Raw genomic sequence first — 22,445 nt, forward strand, 5'->3', positions numbered from 1 at the left:
CTCTAGCTTCCTTTCTAATTCTGTCCCCAAGGAATCCAGTTAACATAACACAATTGCAATAACATAAACTTCATAAAAAAGGCTGATCTAAAGCTACAGGGGATTTTAGCTGGAGGAGAGGAACTTAATGCTGTTTGGTCAACAGAGCATTAGGGAGTGAGAAAGAAAACCTTTGTAGCAGGATTTCTAAAATGGTAGAGACTTAGGTAATGCTTTGAGTTATGCAAAAAATGAGTAACAGAACTTCATAATGTCAAAAAGTGCTTTGTACCAGAGTTTTTCCTTGTGAAAGTAAATTATTTCTATCCACTGTAACATTTATTTATTCAAAGTTGTCATATTTTAAGACTGCAGAATGTTTATGGAGGATTTGGGATTTCTAGAAAAAGTCCTTGCCCCTCACTCCCAGAAAAATCAGAGGAAGTATTATACAAAAAAATTACTAAGCAAGTTATAACACAAAGAAGGCACTGAAAGTGAAGAAGCAATAAAGGACAGATGTCAAAAGAAGACATTAGCAGGTAAGTGGGGTAAATACACTACTTTGTCCTTTACTCCATCTCCTTAAATCCTGCAGGAGAAATACCAGCCTGACCAGTCCTCTCAGCTGCAGGCTGTTTTAACCTTTGTACTACTCCCTCTACCTACTGCTGATGGGAATGGAAGGTTTAATCTGGGATTTTTCTGTTTTAACATCATAGCTGCAGATGCTCAAGCCTGAAAACCCCAGACCTGTGCAAACCCAGATTTCTCTGAGGGAGAAATCAGGGCCTTAGCCTTGGACATTATTCCTCTTGGTAGTGAACAAACTCCAAAGTTATTTTTTCACTTTTTTTCCCTTTTGTGTGCAACTTTTCCCCCTTAAAGAACTTAATCTCATTCTGCAGCTGAGCATATCTTACTTGAACTATTACTGGGATGGACTACTATTATCTATGTTATCTTGTTTACATTTCAAAATTAATTTGGCCAACAGTGGCCAAAGGTATGTTGTGTGTGTTCAAAATTCTTGAAAAAGGCATGTTCTTAGCTTGCATAACAGATATCTGAGTTCTTCTGGTAGTATCAGTAATTCAAGAGGAAGAACAAATTGTTTTCTGGACAGAATTACTGCTGCAATCCTGTAAGTCCCCTTTGTTTTAACCCACAAGCCAAATGGCAAGAACTTAGGAAAAGCAGTGAATACAAAAGCAAGTGTTATTTTACAGAGTTAAACACTGCTTTCATTTGAGAGATATGACTCCTACCTATTCCAATCCTTTAGATAAGTCAATAAACAATGCACAGGAGGAAACTGTTCATATGACCAGACTGTACTTTTAAAAGTTTACAGTGGAGTAATGCCATATTGGTCCTAATTAACAGAAAATTAATGCCTTGGAAAAGATGATGAACAATGGGCTCACAAATGTTGATTCATCCTGATATTAAAAACCAGGCCTGAACACTGAGTTCATGGGCAGTAAAAGACAGCTGAAATTCAGTACGAATGGACTGATGCATATAGAACAATAATTTAAAATAGTTCCATTTCCCAGTGCAGAAATAAGCACTGATTTCGCATGAAAGGAATGAGCCCCCCCAGTTTTAAGAGATCTAAGAAAATATCACCTCAAAACAAGGAGTGGTCAGAAAAGCAACTGGGGAAAGAAAAATATAGGCAGAAAGTGCTCTTGTACCTTGAAAACTTTTTAACAGGACAATTGGAATGCCACATACAGCAAGGATACCTGGATGGACAGAAGGTTACAAGAGTCTCTCTGTAAGCTGTGAAGCCTGAAGGTGACAGGACAAGAATATAAACACCAGGAGTGCTCTGAACCTATTCACTGTTCTTCCAGTAAAACACAAAGCCCCCCCAAAAGCCCCTGAAAACTAAGAGGCATAAAACTTCAATGTATAAGATAGAAAAGGATAAGTTAAATTCTAAATGATGTGTAGGTACAGAAACTCATGAGCCATGCTAAAAAAGCTGTCCAAGGATTGCAAAAGGGATTGACAAAACTCATGAAAGACAATCCAGACGTATTTACTTCCGGCTCAAATTGGTGAGCTGGGAAAAAAAAAAAAAAAAAGGCAATCAGTGGCAGTTAGGAAAGTACTCTGAGTAAACAGATGATTGGCCATCTTCATCTTCCTTCCAAGGTACCAACAGGGAGAACATCCAGGGGGCCAGAAGGATTTTTGGTCTGATACTGTAGAGCCATTCTAACTGCTCAGCAATCTGTCACCATTCCCAGTAGGAAGCAGAATGATTGGCTTGAATTTGCTCTTTTTTATTATTATTTTAGTTAAGTCAGGAAAGTGAAAGTTTCAGTGTAAGTTCCTCAGCGATAGCCCAAGTATGTGAGGAGGTGAGATGTGCCTACTGGACTGAGATGAAATTTATGGATGATGTACTGACAAAGCCTGAGGAGGAAAAAGTGGATGCCTGCAGATGTTCTTTGTGACAACAGTCAGTTCAGTACATTAACATGAAATCCATGTTTATAAATCTGAGAAAGAGACACACAGAAGAACAGGAAAAGTATATTTAATTTTCTATTAAACTTCCAACCAGAATACATTTTCCCAAAACAGAACTTAAAGCTTTTACACAACTGACAAGAATTTCATCATGATCAACACCAGATTTTACCAGGAGAAAACAGGTAACATATTGGTTATCTTCCCTCTCTGCTCTCCTGGCAAATCCAATCTCTTTTCAAGGTGAAGTATTATCAAATCCTGTGAACTCAAAGCAGCATTCTAGTTCCTGCTTACTTCTGGATATTTTGTTTATTTTTTAATTCCAAAGTAGTAATAAGAAAAGTATTTTATAGCAAATTCCTAAAACCTCTTCTAAAAAAATGTTGTTAGAGATCCCCTTTACAAGATCATTTTAATGTAAGCAGCAGCAAATTTGATAGAATGGAAGTCTGAAAGCATTTATATGATCTGCTATTACAGCCTTTAAAAAATGCAACTCATTTCATTGATATGCCAAACTATTTATAACTTTCCTCTCTTCCTTCCCAACTAACCTCAACAACAGTAAGCAGCATAATTCAGTTCTAATTTTTACAAAATTGTCCATATTAATTAGAACAAAAGCTGTCACAAAGCCCCACCATGTACAATTTGTTAGTGTTAGTGCCTCAAGCTTAGCCATAGAGAAACCAATGGAATTGTTAAGAGATTTAAGGTCTCTAACCACAGAATTTAGGTGAGAGAGGTCCAATCAAACCCAGCCTGTGCCATATTATTGATAATGTCTAGTTTAATTCTACTTTTTTGTCAAGAACATCGAGTACTGACTATTTACTCTACTGAGCTCAAAGTTTAGCTTTGCCTGGCTGAAGCTGTAGATTCTGAAGTTTCATTGCCATGCCCATGTTCCCAGAAATCTTCAATTTGCCTTGAAAGAATGCCTGAAAAGAAAGAAAGATTCTGTGAAATGCAATACAACATATTATCCCAAATGCACCCCCTCCAGACAGTTATGCATTATTATGGATGAGTAGTTTGGTATTTCCAACAGTTCTGGTACCTCACATCCAGCAACAAATGCACTGTCTGACTGTAGAACTGCAAACGGAGGAAGCTGTATTCTTATTGTATTTTTGATACCTAAAGAGAATAAACTTGCTTGTTTCTCAGATTATCACAGCTATGGGTCTGTACCTGGAGCAGGCAGAACAGCCCATGTTTGGGTGGTGCCTGCTCATAGCAGACAAGCCCATTATTTCAACTGCAAACAATAAAGCCACAGTGACAGTATGTGCCACAACTGATTTCTTAGCTCAATCCTCCTCAGCCTTAACTGGCTTTATTCCTGATCAATTCAATTTTACAAATATCTGTTTGTGAAGCAGACATGCAGAAAATTTGGATTTTTTTCCTCCAGACCTTGTAAGGAGATAAACTGCATGCACCAAAATATCAAAACTGTAGATGTAAAGCTGGAGATGCTTCTGAATTTTCTACATGTATATTACATTTCTATAATGTGTTTTATCTTAAAACTGCTCCTAGGCACATTTGAGTTTGCAAAATGTACCCCATGGTTACCAGACCAAAATCTTGAAACAGTTACCCAGACCATTTCAAATTTGGAAGCACGGAACAGCAACTTAAAATTAACTTAAACATCTGGTTTACTTGTACAATATGACTGTTTTTGCCATACAGGGGAATAAAAAAAAAAAATAAACCAACCAACCAAACAAAAACCCTGCAAACTCCCCACCCAACAACAAAAAATGACAGGCATTCAGTGGATTCTCACCTCAGTTTCTACTTTTCAGCATCAAGATGACTCCTTACACTAATGTCAGCTCTGGGGGTAAAGCCCTCCAAAGAGGGGCCCACATTCCTTCTCTCTCATGGCATGTTGCAAAAACTGGTTTGCCCCTCTTCTCTGCAAACCAAGCACTACTATATCTCCTTCTGGGATATAGCACAGGACACATCCCTGCAGGATATCCGACTGTCCTTCTTCATGAATCTCACTTTGGGTGATTTGTTCAGAGCACATCAAGAATTGTCATTTTTCAGATCAGCCATGGCAGTTTTGGATGAAAACATTCAAACTATGAATGATTAAGTTTGATGATTCAAACTTAAATACATTCAAAACAAACCAACCAGTCCCCTGATCAGGTCATCTTTGCTGTACTTACTGTCTGAGGGTTCATTTTGCCAGTCATGAGTGCCAGCAGATCAGTGTCAGCCATTGTGATTGTACAATCTGCCTTCTTATCTGCAAGACAGGAGTTGAATGAAGATTCAAACTCAGAAATGAAACAGTTATAGGAGCTACAACTACGTGGAGCATCCCTTCAGACCACAGGTCAGCAAATGATACCTGAAGTATGTACAAGCAAGAGCCATTAAAAAAATATCAGCAAGAGGCCACCCAAAGCCAACAGGCAGCTGGGCCACCTTGTAGCACAGACCATCCCAACACTGAAGAAAGATGGGCCTTCCTGAAAAGCTAAGCAAATTCATTCCTTGAAAATAAATATTAATCTACTTATATCTAGACAGAATGTTCATTGCAAGCACTGATAATCATCTTTCAGTCTTACCAAGCTTATATTTGCTAGTATGAAGATCAGCTTGGAATAGATGAGTTTTCCCCTGTGACACTCTCAAGATATTCATTACAGACATTTCAGGCATTTCCTGCCCTCTCCTTCCATGAGAACAACATGTGCATTCTGAAAGCGCTCATTTGAATTAATTCAAGTACAGAAGTTTCTAGGACCTTCTTAATAGAAGTAAGCTGGAAAATTATTTTCATAAACTCTGATATAAATACTGATGTGTAAATCAAAGGGCTAAAACCTGCACACATCTTTTCCTACACTCACCTTATTATTAGATTGAAATCTTTGATAAATTGTTGCCCATGCAACAGAAGACTGTGGTCTTCTTTTTGTAATAACATAACAATGAATTTTTGAATCAAATCCCCTGTCATGTTTTTAATTAAAAATTTGTGATGCAGGTTCATGGATATATCAGATTTTGAGGACTGGCTCTTGCCTTTGGTTTTTTGGCTTTTTTTTTTTCATTTTTATTACTAGGGTGTGTGACTTCAGATTCGAGACAAGACATTTTCATGGCAAGGGTACAAATCTTGAGCCTTCAATATCTTTATGGGGCTCCCCAACACCACCCAGTCTGTTTTTTATTTCTGCCCTTTTCAAAATGGAACTTGAAGTTTATGTCAGCTGGTAAAGCACTGAAATCAATCAAGTTTTGTTGCTTAACTACCTGCAGTGGAGAAGTAACTTGACAAGGCAGACCAGTTTACTGCTTACCAGTGTCTCCAACAAAACAACTGAAGAAACAGCTACAAATTACATTTTTGGCCCAAATTTTAAGAGGTGAGAGCAAGAAAATCCCTGAGGTTTGATTTTCACCTTTTTTTCCACATTCTGATTCCTGTGAAATCATATGACACATCTGCCTGTAGCCTCTAAGAAAATACACTGTTATCTCTAGACAGATTCAGTGTAGAAGGTGTTTAGTTCTTGGTCTGAAACACCATGGATTAAAAGTGCCAGTAATAAGAAAAGTTTAAAATTAAGGCAGCTCTACATAATTTTTCCTCAAGGTCACTACAGCCTGAACAGAATATGAGTCTGTATTCATTAGTTTTATGTGTGCTCTGCAATGACATAATAAAAGAGCACTGACCTGAATTAACTGCCACAGAGCCTTTGCCATTTTTCACATCTACTATCCAGGTTGCTTCTTTCCCACCAGGACCATCTTTTACTTTGAAGGCAAAGATTCCACCAATTTTCTTAACAAATTGCTCTCCTTCCTGTAATGACCACAGAATGAGAAAGTAATTTACTTCAACATAATTTTAGTTAGTCTTAAATTAACAGAAGTAATTAAAAAACCTTCACCATTTCTACTAATATAAAAATATCTATTCCCCCCATTAGGTATAATTTAAATAACCATCAAAAAATCTAAACAAACAAAAAACCTCAAACTATGACTATCTATATTGAAATCTCTTAAACTAAGAAGAATAGTCCTAATAGTCTTGTCCTGGCCTAAGTTTGACAGAATGCAATTTCTTCTTCTAATCACACTTAAAAGGCAAGCACCTAACACCAAACACGAAGTTTCTTTGGTTAGTTAGCAAGCTCCTCACCTACAATCTAAACTTGCCTCCACTGAAATATTCTTATGCAGGTAAGAACTATCTGGAAAAAAGGTAACTTAAAATCACGGCACAGTGTAAAAGGTTTCTGGCAAAATCCAAATCTATAGCATTTGTTCAATGAGCAGTCCTGAAGAAGTGGTGGATGCTAATACATTCCTAACAGGTTTCACACACATTCTGCTATCAATTAAAATCCTGTTGTAGGTAAAAGAAGTAGTCAGATACCTCTTCGAGCCTCTTTTCAATCTCTTTGAAGACCAGGTGTGCTTTAAATCCATCAACAGCTGCACTGAGAGGCACAGCTGCAATACGGTTGTTGCTGAAACAAAAGCCCCATTAATTTAAACACTTCCAATCACATTTGCAACATCCTCAAATGATCACCAACAGGCCTAACACCAGCAAGAAACATTTCATCAGTATAAAGCAACTCTGGTATCAAAGTGAAGCTTGCTCTCTTGACAGCCTGAATTACAACCACTCCAGATATCTGGGTGTTCTGTGTGCATTAACTGAAGATTAATTTTATAATGGAAGTAAATCATTAATCTTATTCCTGATACTCTGGAGAATCACCCTGCATGGCCTGATAGCAACATGGAACCCAATTCTTGATTTCTACAGGGGCACATGGAGCCAAAGTACAGAGAAACATCCAAAGAAATGGCAATTCAAGCAGCAGGAGGAACAGGTTCACTGCTGTTACCATCTCTTGGCAGCAGAGCCCAGAACTGTGGTCAGGTTTGATACTGCTAATGTGACAGAATTGCTCAGGAAATGTTGCTGGAACTTACTGGGGTGGTACTGACACTGCCTTGCAGATGTGTGACAGGGTAGCAACAGTGGGCACTGTCTTGTCTGAAGGAGACATGTCCATTTTGCTAACAAACCAAGGCCGTACTAACAGGATGGAAACTGTACAGTTCAGAAAAAGCCACCAAACAAAAAGCAGAACTGTTTCAAAAACTGATGCAAAACTGATCAAGTCCTGCTGCCTTGATGCACGTTCTTACCAGCTATTACTAAAGTCACAGGCTTGATCTGGAACCAGTGACTAACTGTACTGTAGGAAACTGATGTGAAGGATCTTCACAAACATGAGTTTCACCTTTCCCTTCATTACACAATGCACATCATAACTCAGTTACATAAGGGGAGTCTGAGCACATCAGCCACACTGCTCCATTCCAAAGTCTGGCACCCACTGGTGCAACTCCCTGTGTCAGGGATGTCCCACACAGAGCCTCTGGGAGAACTAAAGGGCTTTAAGCTTCTCTAGTATTGCTAAGATTTCTCTGGGTTGAGTCGTACTTAAGACAGTATTGTAAAAATTCTGAACACCAGTGAAGGTGAAATGAGCCATAGTAGATTAGACTTAAGTTTCGTTGGGAGAAATATTATCTGTACATGAAACAGGACTACTAGCAGCACCTCAAGACTGATGATCTAAAAATAACACTTTCCATAAAGTGACAGTATTTTTAAAGACAAAACTCAAAGCAATGGGAAAAGGTGTACTCCCTGTAACAGACTTTCCCCTCAGATTAAAACTGCACTAACACCCACTGACAATTTATGTGAGCATGTTTGGAGAGAATCTATGAGAAGACATATCTATAATTTTTTCTCACATGGTACAACCTCTTACAGATTAAAAAAGAGACAGAATTATCACTCCTGACACTACAAAAAGTCACTGCTGCAGCCCTTGAAAGTTCAGTGGCTTCTCTCATCACCTCTTCCACAGGTTATACTGTCACCTCCCAGGAATTGCACAGGTTTAGCTGAAACAGATGTTAGAAATATGAGCTGGGAGGGAGGGGTGTGTTTCTTTCTGAAAGGCCAGTGTATGATAAATTTTGCTGTTCACTGGTTTTCAAAGAAAACAAAGCACTGAGATTGAGCTTTAAAAGCCATAATACTCACAATAAGCAGGTCAATTTTTCTAAGGAACTCTGAAAGTGAAAATGTAAAGGGAACTGTATTGTAAGTCTTCCCTGAAATATCAGAATAATACAAATTTTAAGTGTTTTCTCTCAATTCCTGTCCATTCCAGCACTGAGCTACAGCAGAGTGCGCACAGCTTCATAGCAGTGTTCTCTCACTCTGAAATAGGCTATAATTGCAAGTAGCCAGTAACACACCAGAATTCTGAGGAATTACAGTGTCACATAAAACATGGCTGAAAGCAATCCTTCACAGAGCTAAACCAGTAACACCTGTAGCAATAAAAGCAGTGGGTTCTCTGTTCTCATTAATGTCTTGCTGGTGGGATCTTGGCAGATCCCTAGTTTCAATTAATTAATTTTAATGTGTCCTGTTGTATTCTTGGAATGTTATTTTTATTTGTTTGGTAGCTTTTTTCCTCCGAACATCACTCTTCCTTACATGAGCCATTTCTACAAGGCAGTCTGAGCTTTTCAATAACTTTCAGTGCTCAATGTGACACGAGATTGTGTGAGTTTTAACCTCAGTACAGACTTGCAGTGCTGCATGTACACAAGAGTTACACGTGCTCGATGTTTTGGTTTACAGGGCAATCTCCCCCTTGATCAGCGGCAATAACTCCAAAACAGCGAAGCTTTGTGGGCGCAGGAAGCAGGACAGCCCGGCTGGGCCAGCAGCGCTCTGTCCCTGCGCTGTGCGCAGCCCCAGCCGAGCAGGAAGGCCTGGCGGCGCAGCCCGCGGTTCCCTCCGTGCCGGGCGAGCCCGCGGCGTGTGTCAGCCCCGGCTCACCTGCTCTCCCGGGGGAAGCCCATCCTGAAGAGCGTCACGACCACGGCCCCGCCGAGCCCCAGGTTGTGCTGCAGCGCGACCTTCGCCCCCGGCACCTGCCGCCGCCCCGCCAGCCCGCGCAGCTGCCAGCAGAGCTCCGCGCACTGCGCCAGCCCTGAAACGTCGAGCGCAGAGCGTCAGCGAGCGGCCTCCCCCGCCGCACACCGAGGACACGGGAAGGGGAGCTGAGAAACTTCCAGGGATCCGAGCTGCCAGGAGGGAACCGGGTGTCCTTGGCAAGCCCAAAGGAAGGGGAACTCCTTTGCATCGCAGCCCTGACACTCTCTGAGGATGTTCACCCTCGGTCTCCCCCCGCTATTCCGTCAGCTCTCTCTGCAGTCAGGGCCCAGTGCCGCACAGAATCACAGCGTTAATTCGTTTGGAAAAGAGCTCCAAGATCATCGAGTGCAGCCTATGCCCAAGCACCGAGCTTGTCAGCTAGACCGGCACTGAGTGCCATGGCCAGTCTTCCCTTCAACACTCCACCACCTCTCAGGACAGCCCATTCCAATGTTTAACCATCCCTTCTGTGTAAAAATTCCTCTTGATGTCCAGCCTAAACCTGCCCTAGCACAGCTTGAGGCTATATCCTTTCATCCTGTCTCCAGCTGTCTGGGTTACAACCCTTCTTTCAGGGAGTTGGAGAGAGTGAGAAGGTCCCCACTGAGCCTCCTCTTCTCCAGGCTGAGCCCCACCAGCTGCCTCAGGAATTCCTCACAGGATTTGTGCTCCAGACTTTCCCCCAGCTCCATTGCCCTTCCTCTGCACATTCCTCACACTTTTCTCCTTTCCCCAGTCCCTTCCTCTCCCTTCCCCTGGACAACTGCACAGGTCTTTGGACAAGGCAGACAAGGAATCTGCATTTCATGCACTGAATTGTACATATTGCCAACTGAAACACTATGAAGAGGAGGAGTTAAGGAGTTTTAAAACTGCAGTCATAGATGAGAATGAGCAGGTTTCATTCACATCCTCTCATCCTCAAGGGGAGGGTGTGTACTGTGGTGCAGCCTGCCCTGGAATGGTTTGGGTATTAAAGAGGATTTACATGACCCTTGTTTGGCATATAACTGGCCTCAAGACTATTTCCAAGGGAAATTAAGTAAGACTTGTAATTTTCTGCATTTTACTGACTCTTCCTCCATCCCATGGCACTGGAGAAACAAGAATGCCACTAAGTGCCTCTGCTTTTATCACTGTGTAACTGACAAAAATTAACATAAACCTGGGAATGCAATACTCTCATCCTGTTACAGATATCCATAGTCTCATTTTTCTGGAACCCTTTATCTCCAAAGTTTCTTAACACTTCCCCTGGCCCTCACACTTAACTGCATATTGTATCTCACTGTTACAACTGTTTAGATTAGATTTGGTGTTTCACAAGGTTCAGTTTTCTTCAGTTTCCTGATAATTTCTCATTTCCAAACAAGGAGGGTGAATTATCTTCACAAATCCAACACATTTTGTCCAAGAGCCAACTCATTTAGAAACATGCACAGCAGTTTAAAGAAAGAGGGGAAAAAAAAAAAGGGGAAACCTATGTTGCTGGGAAATGGTGACCAAGTGAGCTTCTGTTGTAAACATCAGATAAATATTTTGACATCCAAGACTTAACAAATTAGGCTTCTAGTATAGCTGATGGTACAGGCTATTCAGAAGCAGTAAAAATCTCCAAAACCAGAATTTTAAAGGATGCCATCATATTAGAATAGTTATTCAAATACTATTCAGAAGTTGTACTATTGAGCAATTATTTAGGAAAGGTTAAGCTGTGTTAACCTGCTCCAACACTTGGATTATTTGGAAAGAAAATTGGGAAGAAGCTTTGAGGCCCTCACGTTTCAAGCACAGGTGGGAAGCACCTGCCTGCTTAAGAGCTGTATCTCTTGTGTAATGGATGTGATTAAATGAAGGTTTTGCATACCTGTGGCACCAAGAGGATGTCCCTTGGAAATCAAGCCACCACTGGGATTAATAACCCATTTTCCTCCATAAGTATTGTCTCCTCTGTCGATCAGGTCACATGCTCTTCCTATAAAACAGTATTCATGTAAGAAAAATGTTCTTTTTTATTTGTAATTTTTCAGTTCTGCTGTAACGTACCAGAGATGCTGCATGTCAGTCAAACCCTAGGAAATGTTACAGCTCACCTTTCACAAAGAGGAAAAATTGGCAAAACTACATCAATGAGACTTGCTTATACCATTGGAGAAAGCATAACATGGAAGAGAATCATTTGGTACAAAAGTTGGTTTTAATTTGCAGTTTAATTGTTCTGATGGTATATACAGCATTATTATATAAACAGTATAATGAAGCTATTTATATTTTGTTCATGAAACTGCAGTGATAACTACATTTTCTGTAAGTTGTAATTTGTGACCCCCAGGACTTGGAGGGTGAACACCAAGTTGAACACAATCCCTCACCACAAAGGCCAACTAATGGTACCTTGGGCTGTATTAAGACATTAAAATAGTGACTGAAACCACACAGAAAACTAATGTTTAGAATTGTTTAGCTTTCCAGACTATAGACAATTCTCCCTTTTAACCAGGCTCTTACTCATTTATTCTTGTACTGGCTTCTTCAGCCTACATTACTAACACTGAAGTCTAAAAAAGATCTGTCATGGTTCCATGGTGCAATTAAATGAGAATACCAGGTTACATTTGCTCATCTAAATCCACAGTGGTTTATGCCATTTCATTCATCTTTATGCCTAATTAGTCTATCATTCCAAGATAAGTTTCATATACTATTAAGGCCAGACTGACAAAGGGTTGTGAGAACAGCACTATTAAATAACCATGCACAAGGCTAATTAGTCAAATAGACAAGTAGCACTAAGATTATTCTGCATCAATTAAAGGAATGAACCTAAGGAGATTAATGTACCTGTTGAAATACACCTGACAAACATTTACCATTTTTGCTGCAGATACCATAAAAACACAGCAAAAATTGCAGTAGAAAGCAAACATTCAAAGGCAAACACATAAGTCTTCCTGGAGTTCCATAAATGTCTGTTTCAATAAGAAAGCTCAGACTTAATATACCACCTAGTGCCAGAATATGGTATTTCCTCACAATTAGTTAAATACAAATTTGAGAAAGATTATATCAGATGATAATCTACGCAAAGCGAGAATATGTTTAGAATGTAAATATATCATGAACTGAAATAGCAGTTCAATGCATTATTTATTTGAAATCATACAATACCCTCTTCAGCAGAAAATTTTAATGATTTTACTTACGTACACAGAGCTAAACTTCACTGCCATTGAATCTGTTGTAAATCCAGAAAATTCACTGACATTACACTAAACTGGACTGAGCATTGTTACACAGTTGACTTTAAATGCCTGTTGACAATTTGCCAATAATTCAAGGCAAAGTTGTTTCAAAGATCAGTGACTTGCTAAGGCCCCCACAGGCAATTCTTGTCCTATATTTATATTCTTAAAAGGAAATACATAGATGGAGGGAAATCCTGGGGTAAGATTATAGTAGAATACAGCTCCAAAAAAGGAGCCTAAGACTGAGATCACATGAGTTCTTAATTTGGGTATTTTTGGTGCTTTCCATTTTAATAAAACAATTATCTCCAGTGCTGCTATTACCTTCTGGACACAGTCCCAGAGCTTCATAAGTGATGAACTCATTAACTGAGAAGCAGTCATGAAGTTCAATCACATCAACATCTGTAGGTTTCAGCCCTGCTTTTTCAAAACATTTTTGTGCAGCTTTTTTAGTCATGTCATAGCCAACCTGAGAAAAGGAGAAATTCTATGTTAAAATATCATTACAGAAATATAGCTCACATTTTAATTTTTGCACCTAATTTTAACTGTGCTTCTATAGATCCTGTCAGTGAAATAAGGAGATGGTATTCTGATTTATTTTAGGGCATCACATGTCAGAGTTTGATATTCATACAATAAAAAATGTCTAGAAAGAAATAACACATTCTAAGGCTTATTGTTGGCAAAACCTTTCTGGGGAATATCCTCTACTACTTCCTTAACCTTGATCACAACCCAAATTGTTCCTTTGCATGATTCGCACCAACAGACTTGAAACAAATCCTCAAATTGTCTTGTTACCTTTTTCTATGATCCAACTGATTGTTTTAAATTTCATTACTATTACAAAGAGAAATATGAAAGGAATTTTCTTTTGCTGTTAAAGTTGCTTAAAAGATAGCCTGTAAATAACTTGTTAAAAACTAGGTTTCTGATAGCCTGTTTATAAGTTACTTATTGTCATTCCACAATTATACTCCTTGCTTATTCCATATCTGTCCAAATCAATGAAATCAATTGAAATCAATTGAAATCAATTTTACATTCACCTCAAAGCATTATATGTTTGCTCACTGAGATGAAAATGTTTATAGCATCACTAGGACTTGCAGCTACTTAAAAAAAAAAACACAAAAGAACCCAAAACCAACAAAAAAAAACCCACAAAACACCAACACAAAACTATAAACAAAATAAACCTCAGAAAAACCACCCCAAAGAGTACCATGGAATACAGAATTGTAAACCTACCATCTTCATACAACTGTTTCCTTCAAATGTGCTTGGATAATCAGTACTCATCACTTGTGCTAGAATTTCCACAGCTTTTGGCTGCAACTTATGCCTTTTCACAAACTCCTCATTAGCCAAAATTGCAGCTGCAGCACCATTTGATGTTGGACTGATTGAAAGAAAAATAATGATGTTATTGTTCTAAATCAGTAATGTCAATCTTCATTAGATTGTTGATCTTCCATAGATTTATCTTTTAATACAAACCAAAAAACCCAACAAACAAAACCACACTTTCTTTGGCTGATACCACTGAAACTATAAATTCCATTAGTGCTTACTGGACACTTTCAGTAATATTTATACCACACATATGAAAATCATTGCACTGAAATAGAAATATGTCATTAAGGTTTTTCAATTTAGAACAAATCAAAGCTTCTACTTGGCTATAAACATATATAAAACATGTATAAACATATATACACCCTCTAAGAGTGCTTAGGGAAGGCTGAAGAGAAGAATTAACAATTAACAGCAATGGATACACATTAGTAAAAGAACAGAATTACATGAGAACCCCAAAGTACAAAATTTATTTCAGCTCACTGTATTACACTGAGAGCAAGTATCTAGTGCTTGGTCATGACAGAATTTCCACATTTGTTTTATTTATATAAAGTTCTACTTAAAGCAATCTGTAAATTATAATTGACACAAAACCAGACTTTATTTAAATAGATGTCCTACCATTTTTTTCTTAACATCAAGATCTATTTCACAATGCAAAGTCCTCTCCTTACCAACACTGTAAGACAGTCAAGTAATCAAAAATTTTGCGAGAATGCAGAACTTCATCTAACGTGTACTCCTTCTGGAACTGGGAATACCTAAGGAAAACACACAGATGCCATCTGTGAGCAGCAGACATACTAATATCACACTATTAGGCAGCTGTAGAGCTCTCTTTACAAAGTATAAGGCATCAGATAGAGAATTTTTCATATATTTCTAGAATAATTTATTTCTTTTCTCATTTCATCATAAAGAATATATGCTGAAAATATTCTGAACATATTCTAAAAATACTGCTTTGTCATGCATGAATTTTTTTAACCAAGGATGTTGACTATAGAGGCAGAGTACGTGACTCACGGGTTGTTGGTTGAATGGCTGTGGTTCTTCCATGCAATTTTCGCAAAGTATTCTGGATTTGTCCCTGAAAAGGGGGAAAAAAAATTGTGTTTAAATACTTTGTTTACTCAAAGTATTTACTTTGCTGACATAACAGTTTAAATATTGTGTCATAAGAATCTGACCTTTACAAGCATCTTTACAAGAGATACACTGTTATGAAGACTTTCCTTAGAACTCAGCTGAGGTTTCAAAACTAGATAAAGACTACTAAACATGGCTGAGTTTTAGCTGACAACCAACAACCAACTCACATATTTAATACTTTCATAAAAACACAGAAAAAAGTGCATTTTATTTGATGTATTATTCTGCTACTGAAACTTAAATGATCATTTTCCTATCAGTGCAAAAGACCTGCAGTGAAATTGTAGAGTCTAAGTCTACTTTTTTTTTTCATATAATAGCCTAAAAGTGCAAATAAAAGATGCACAACAGGCCAGGCTGTTACCTTGGAGCCAATTCCCTTGACTGGTCAGGGGGTAGCAAACAGCAGTGGCAGCAGCCTTGTACTAGGTATTAAATCAAATCAAATACCCAACAGCTTTTGCCAAATAGTTCAGCCCCATGCCCATCTACCTGTCCTAAGGCACAGGGATAAAATGCAGGGAGTTATGCAACCTTAATGCTACCATTTCTTAAAACAAAATCCTATTGTTTTTAAATCACTTCATAAAGAGAAGACAATGAAAAAAATGTATGTTAACAGACCATATTTCTCCATATGTTCTTTGCCAGCACTTGCAAACATCTGAGGTGCCACTGGAGCACTTGCTAGGCCATATTTATTTATCATAATTTCTAAATGTTTGTCCATAGGATTAGTTCTGTCTGCAAACTGAAAACAGAAATACAAAGCAAATAATAATTTCCTTTTCTTTTCAACATCACCACAAAACCGTCACAGATTTCAAGCAAATTAGAGTTTTTTCTAATATTTCTATGTTGCAATTCAGTGACACAATCATAAGTATTGATGATTTCCCAGCTATAAAAAAAAAGCAAATAAGCAGAAAATGCTTGACATTATAACCACTGCACTGATTCATGGCAAGAATCTCTGCTACATGATTTCTATCACAGTTACTATTTTCAGCAGGGGATTTTGGGTATTTTTCACCTCACTTAAAATCCTACCATTTATATAGTTTCAAGTTATAAAATTAATACTCTAGTAGTATTTTCAATGAAGCTTAGATGAAATATCATAAAGCATGTTAAAAGATAACTCTTATTTTTATCACTTGCTAAATTTAACATTTTTTCACCCAAACCGCTTGAATATATTATCAAATTTGGCAGTTCTGCAGTTAAATGACATATGGGCTCTAATATTGCTTGCCTTAAGGCAAAATACAAACAAACCCACACACACTTCTCCAGTAAAAACAAATAAGAGTCAAGAAACCCTTAGTTTTGGGAGAGTGTGTTAACAGGTCAATTGAGTAAGTATCAGACCAGAAGACCCAGAATCTTTCTTTGATTTCCTGTGTTGTTTGAGAAAGACACTTCAGTTACTCAAAGCTTCAGTATTTTATCTGGTATTTTCATTTTTCCCCACTAATCCAGTCTTTCACATAATTTCGGCAAAATACATCAAACATGACACATGAATTTCACATGGAATGATTTATAATTTACTTTTTATATTATGTCATAGCTGCCATCAGAATCACAAAACTCACTAAAAGATTATTTATATCAAACTAATGGTTTCTTCTGTCATCATCTACAGCAACACAGTAAAGCAAGTAGTGTAATTGACAATACATCTAGAGAATGAGGAAGTATATCTCATGTACACCCAAACACAAAACATATCAAGTATTTCAGACACTTACACCTGAAGCAAGAGATCCTTTTGCCATCCTCTCAAAGCCGAGTGCCAGAACACAGTCTGCCAAACCTTAAAATAAAATAAAATAAAATAAAATAAAATAAAATAAAATAAAATAAAATAAAATAAAATAAAATAAAATAAAATAAAATAAAATGTGTGGCTATTTAAAGCACAATGTGGTTATAAATGACACTAGGTACTAACAACTATTCCATTACAAGATATGTACACAAACACCTACCAGCTGCTCTTCCTTCCTCCTTCATTTTTGAAAGAGTCAAAGTAAGATGGACAAGGTATTGATACAAAGATATTGATACCTAAGAATGAAAGATCACTACAGGATTGGGGTTTATTTTTAACTGACTGACAGCAACTCTCATAGAGGACCAAGCATTTATGTCTCAGCTACAAATACTAAACAATCATACACAGTGTTACTATAGTTCTCGTTACAAAACATCAGCATCAGTGCAAGAAAGTATCAAAGTCCACAAAGGAACTGCAAAAATAGGAGGAAGCATACCTAAGCATGGTCTGTCAGTCTGCTCTCTCCTCTCCCTTCCAAAAACATGTTAGTAAACACCTGTATTAACTTCAACTTAAAAGAAAAAAGCTAAGCTTTTAGGATTCTAAGATTTTAAGATTCTTCTTTTCATCCTGGAGAATCTAGTGCCTGGAGTACTATAATGCCATTTGTTCTGCACTTCTCCAAACAATTATTGCAGAAACACTTAACTGGCAGAACTGACTAGGTTCACACAGCTCATGACACAGGAAAAGATATGTACATACTCATACAGCATCCTACTGCATCCCAGACAATCTCTTAGGTGCACAGAGCAAAACAACCCACCTCCTTCTACAAGCTGTCTGGCCATGAACAAAGCAGTGGATCCAGTAGCACAGTTGTTGTTAACATTGATGATGGGAATGCCAGTGAGACCTAGACCATGGTAGATTGCCCTCTGCCCAGAGGTTGAGTCACCTTCAAATAGAAACACAACATTAAAATAAGGTACAAACTCACAAAAGTTTTGCTTTTTTGTTTGCTGCACGTACACTGCCATGTATGTGCAGCGCTACGAATTAAACTGTAAACTTGAACTGAGCTGTCACCTTGAGTATGGCTCTCAGGTATTCATATTAAAGAACCCCAGAAACAAGATGAAACTCTTCAGATTTTAAAACCAGAAGTCTGTCCTGTTTCTGTTTCACAGACTGTGAATCAAAGAGACATAACTGGACTGGACAGAAGGGTCTTAGAGGTGTGGCTTGGGAGCTGCTCTAGGTATCACAGCAGACTGACCCTACTTCACTTGCCACAACACAGTCATTAATAGAGAACCAGAAAGAAAGTAAGTGGAAAAATCTTTTTGGAACAGAAATAGATTTCCCCTTAATAGAAAGCTTATTGATGCCATTCCTCATACTTTATCCACACAGATGTCTGCAATTGCCATAGAAGTCACATCCCAATCAAACAACAATACTCACCATAAACATAACCCACACATGCCTGCTTCACTGCTGAATAAGGAATCCCAGCATCAGCTAAAGCTGCCTGGCCTAAAAATAAACAGTTTAAAAGTTGGAAAAGAAGTTTAAAATTGAAGGTAAAATAAAAAAAAATCAGCTCTCACAACCACAACAAGCAAACCTAGAGTAGTATGTATGAGTCTTGCATTCACAAATGAGAGTTGTAGAAATTCCTTATTCTAATGTGCAAACAATTAATATAGTCTTGTACCTCATAAGGACAATTTCATACTCATAAGGACAATTTCACAGTATTTTGAGTTCTAAACAAGCTTCTTTATCTCAAAATTTCATTCAGTCGATTTCATTCATTTCATTCTGTGCTCATGCACTAAGGTTGTTCATCCCAATGAGAGTAGGTTTTGAATCGTATAGGTAAGTATTCAATTTTTTAAGTGCACAATCCAATTTTAAGCTATCCTGCTGACTTCAGCCTGGAAGGGCTGACCTGGACAGTCAGTTATGGATTTGGTGAAAGTGGTCTGAGTTTTTAATAAATTGAAAAAATAATTTAACAGTAGCTTTTCCTTCATATGTAATAAAAATATTGGCTGTAAGACCTAATCAAACAAAATGCTTTATTACTAAATTACCTGCTTCCTTAGCCATGTCAGGATAATCTGCACTCTTCTCACTAGGCTTTGAAAACTGGCAAGAGAAAAGGAAGGAAAACAAGGTGAGAGTAAATTACAGTGAGATTTAATTCATATTTTTCTCAAATTGGTATATTTAAAAGCTTTAATATTTAATTTAGAAATAAGTTTTAAAAAATGCAAAAAAAATGTAATTTCACTGATCCAAAAGTGCATGTACAAAATCTTTACAATTCCCAAGTGCTGCTGCCAGACCCTGCAATGGCTAAAAGGAGAAAATAATGCAACTTTATGGGAGCTGAGGGCCATTTCTGGTCACTGTTAAAGATCCATGACTATGGAGATGGACAATAATCCTGTGCAAAGCCTGTGGGTGGGACATAGAATAACTGTAATCTTCACCAATTCATCACAATATTCACTGAAGCTTTGATAAATACTTCCCTTCCACTTTTTTTTTTTTGTTATAATCCTATTTGTAACAAGAAAATGCTTGTTCTTTGTAGAGAATTTATCATACCTTACTCCTCACCATTGTAGTAGAGGTGGCATTTCTATTTTCTTTGCAGAGTAACTCATTAGAGACCATAAGTACACGTGGTTTGCATTTTTACATCACTAACAAAGTGTCACTGCTAAAAGAAATCTTCATGCTAACTACTTATAATCCTTCAAGTTATTTGATGTCCCCTGTGAGCATATGAAAGTTAACTTGCTGCCTCCTTCTGCTTATGTCCCTGACTCCAGTCATTTGTACCACTTGGCTGCACTTTCTGCAGTGCCTCCTTTCATTAATTTAGACAGAGAACCTACATAGCAAAGGTCGTAAGAAAAAACAGGTGTTGAGTTGATCATTGCAGAAGTCTGTAAGAGTGATTGATACTGCTTGGGCTAACAGAGAGGAGAGGAGAGTACTGACAATTCCTCAAGTCATGCTCAAGTGGTAACTGAGATGATCCACTTCTGAAAATGCAGAGTACTGGGGAGCTGACAGTTACACACACAGGAAACGTGGACTGTTGTTGTGAGAAGATATAACAAACTTTAGCAGTCATTACATCATTAGTGTTAATCAAAGAGAGGCAATAGAATCCTAAAAGATTCTATTGTAAAATACTTATGATGCAATATGGTGTCTGACAAGTTTTACCTGTCTCTTCCATGAGGACATCACAAGTGAGCTCAATAACTTCTATTACTACATTCTGTGATCTAGTCCAATAAAAACAATTAACAGAATTGTCTTTAACCTTTCAATTCCTCCCCTATCACATTGCATGCTGAAGAAATACCCATGCAGCAACAAGACAAAAAGTTATTATTTAAAAGGTGGCCAGGGAGTTTCTGACTACTCTGGCAAATATCAAAGTTATCTTAAGATTCATCTGCCAAGACAAAAATGGTTCTTTTACTTGTCCACTTTGAAAAGCATAAAATTGCTTAGGTTGGAAAAGACCTTGAAGATCAAGTCCAACTGTTACCCCAGCACTGCCAAGCCCAGGCTGCCTGCTCCTGGGTTTGACAACCCTTTCAGTGAAGAAATTTTACTTAATCCTAACTCTAACCTTAAACATGCCTTGTGGAAACTTGAGGCCAATTCCTCTTGTCCCATCACTTGTTACTTGGGAGAAGAGTCCCAAGCCCACCTGGCTACCACCTGCTCCCGGGGAGCTGCGGGGAAGCTGAGCGGGGCGAACTGTGCACTCACAACCCCAGGGCCAGGAACAGAAACGCCCCAGGACAGACCCTGCAGGACCCTGCTCTCCCTGAGCCCCTGTCCCGGGACGGGCCCTGGGCCAGCGGCTGCGGGGACGCGGGGACACTGCGCCCGCTGCAGGGCTGTTGTATCGACCTGCTCTGTGGAGCACCACGTTCACCTTGGCCGGGGTCCGGCCTCCCCTACACACCGAGCGAGGGTGAACTTTGCGTGGAGCCGCTGCCGCCGGGCCGGGACCGGGCTCTGCCAGCGCGCTCCTGAGGCGCCACCGCGTCCCGTGAGGGGCTCCAGCCGCGCCGGGGAGGGCGCGGGCGGCTCCCGCAGCACTTCCCCCTCAGCGCACAGCCGGGGGGCGCCGCCGAGGCCGGCCTCGCGCGGGCCATGTCCCCCGCGCACACACGGGTGCCGGAGAGGGCGGCGGTACCTTGGTCATGCCGACGCCCACCACGAACACCCGGCGCTGCATGACGGCGATGGCGGCAGACGAGCCCTCCTTCCCCCGCTGCTGTCGCCGCGTCCTGACAGCCCTCAGCGACACCGGGGCGGGGCCAGCGGGCGGGGGCGGAGCGAGCGCCCGGGGGTCGGGCCCCATAGACCCGCCTCTTAAAGGCGCAGCGCCCCCTTTGCGGCACCGGCCGGGTGTCCCCGTCCATAGCGCAGCCGTGGCCAGTCTTACAAACATCCCTGCTTATCCTCCTGAATTCCCCCATCCCGGCGCTTAGCAGACGTTTTTCCAAAACGGAGGTGCAATGAAGCTCGCCGCTTCTCCAGAGAAGGGCAGCGAAGATGGGTCTGGAGTACAAGTCCTGTGAGGAGCAGCTGAGGGAGCTGGGGTCGCTCAGCCTGGAGAAAAGCAGGCTCGGGGGGCCCTTCCCGCTCTCCACAGCTCCCTGACAGAGGGTGCAGCCAGTGAGGGTCAGGCTCTGCTCCCGGGGAACAAGGGACAGGATGAGAGAAATGGCCTAAAGTCGCACCTGAGGAGGTTTAGGTTGGACATTAGGAAAAATTTCTTCACAGAAAGGGTGATTAGATATTGGAATGGGATGCTCAGGGAGGTGCTGGAGTCACCGTCTCTGGAGGTGTTTAAGGAAAGACTCAATGCCATGGTCTAGGGGGGACAAGGTGGTGATCAGTCATAGGCTGATCATGGTCTCAGAGGTCTTTTCTAATTCAATTGATCCTGTGGTTCTGTAATTCTTTTCCTCCAGAGTTGTCTTTGGGATGGATACTTGACGAGATCGTTCTCTTTTTCTGAAATGCTGCTTGTTACCTACAGATGTATTTACAGTGCGAGCTGAACATCTGACCCTTCATCAACTCACGCTTCCCTTCATCCATTCAACTTCCCCTTTCCCTCACTCCGTCATCCTTGAGGATCTCCAGGGCTGGGGCAGAACGCAAATCACCTCCTGCCTTCCACAGATCTGGCATCCTGCACAGCCGGTGCCAGCTTCAGCCAAGCTTCTGGCGGTGGTGTTTGTGGAGCGACCTTGTTTCGCACCGCACGGCTCCTCGCTTGCCCCTCACAGCGGGCTGTGTAAGCGCTGCTGACTCCGCCGCCGCGGCCGATCCC

The 22,445-nt window shown here is 39.9% G+C and overlaps 1 protein-coding gene across 1 annotated transcript; it reads right to left on the bottom strand.

The window, feature by feature from the left end:
- Window positions 1–2,517: 2,517 nt before the first annotated feature.
- Window positions 2,518–21,407, bottom strand: SCP2 (sterol carrier protein 2). The gene is made up of 16 exons (XM_053950693.1): window positions 21,297–21,407; window positions 19,156–19,210; window positions 18,521–18,592; window positions 17,880–18,011; window positions 17,025–17,089; window positions 15,895–16,021; window positions 15,145–15,208; window positions 14,793–14,879; window positions 14,008–14,158; window positions 13,075–13,222; window positions 11,373–11,480; window positions 9,407–9,560; window positions 6,896–6,989; window positions 6,187–6,316; window positions 4,662–4,741; window positions 2,518–3,410 (listed from the first exon to the last, which is right to left on the bottom strand). The coding sequence occupies exons 1-16, from the start codon at window positions 21,336–21,338 to the stop codon at window positions 3,315–3,317; spliced, it is 1,605 nt and encodes a 534-aa protein (XP_053806668.1). The 5' UTR covers window positions 21,339–21,407; the 3' UTR covers window positions 2,518–3,314.
- Between the last annotated feature and the right edge of the window lie 1,038 nt (window positions 21,408–22,445).

Source organism: Vidua chalybeata, chromosome 9 (genome assembly GCF_026979565.1).
Source record: "Vidua chalybeata isolate OUT-0048 chromosome 9, bVidCha1 merged haplotype, whole genome shotgun sequence".
NCBI classification, from domain to species: domain Eukaryota; kingdom Metazoa; phylum Chordata; class Aves; order Passeriformes; family Viduidae; genus Vidua; species Vidua chalybeata.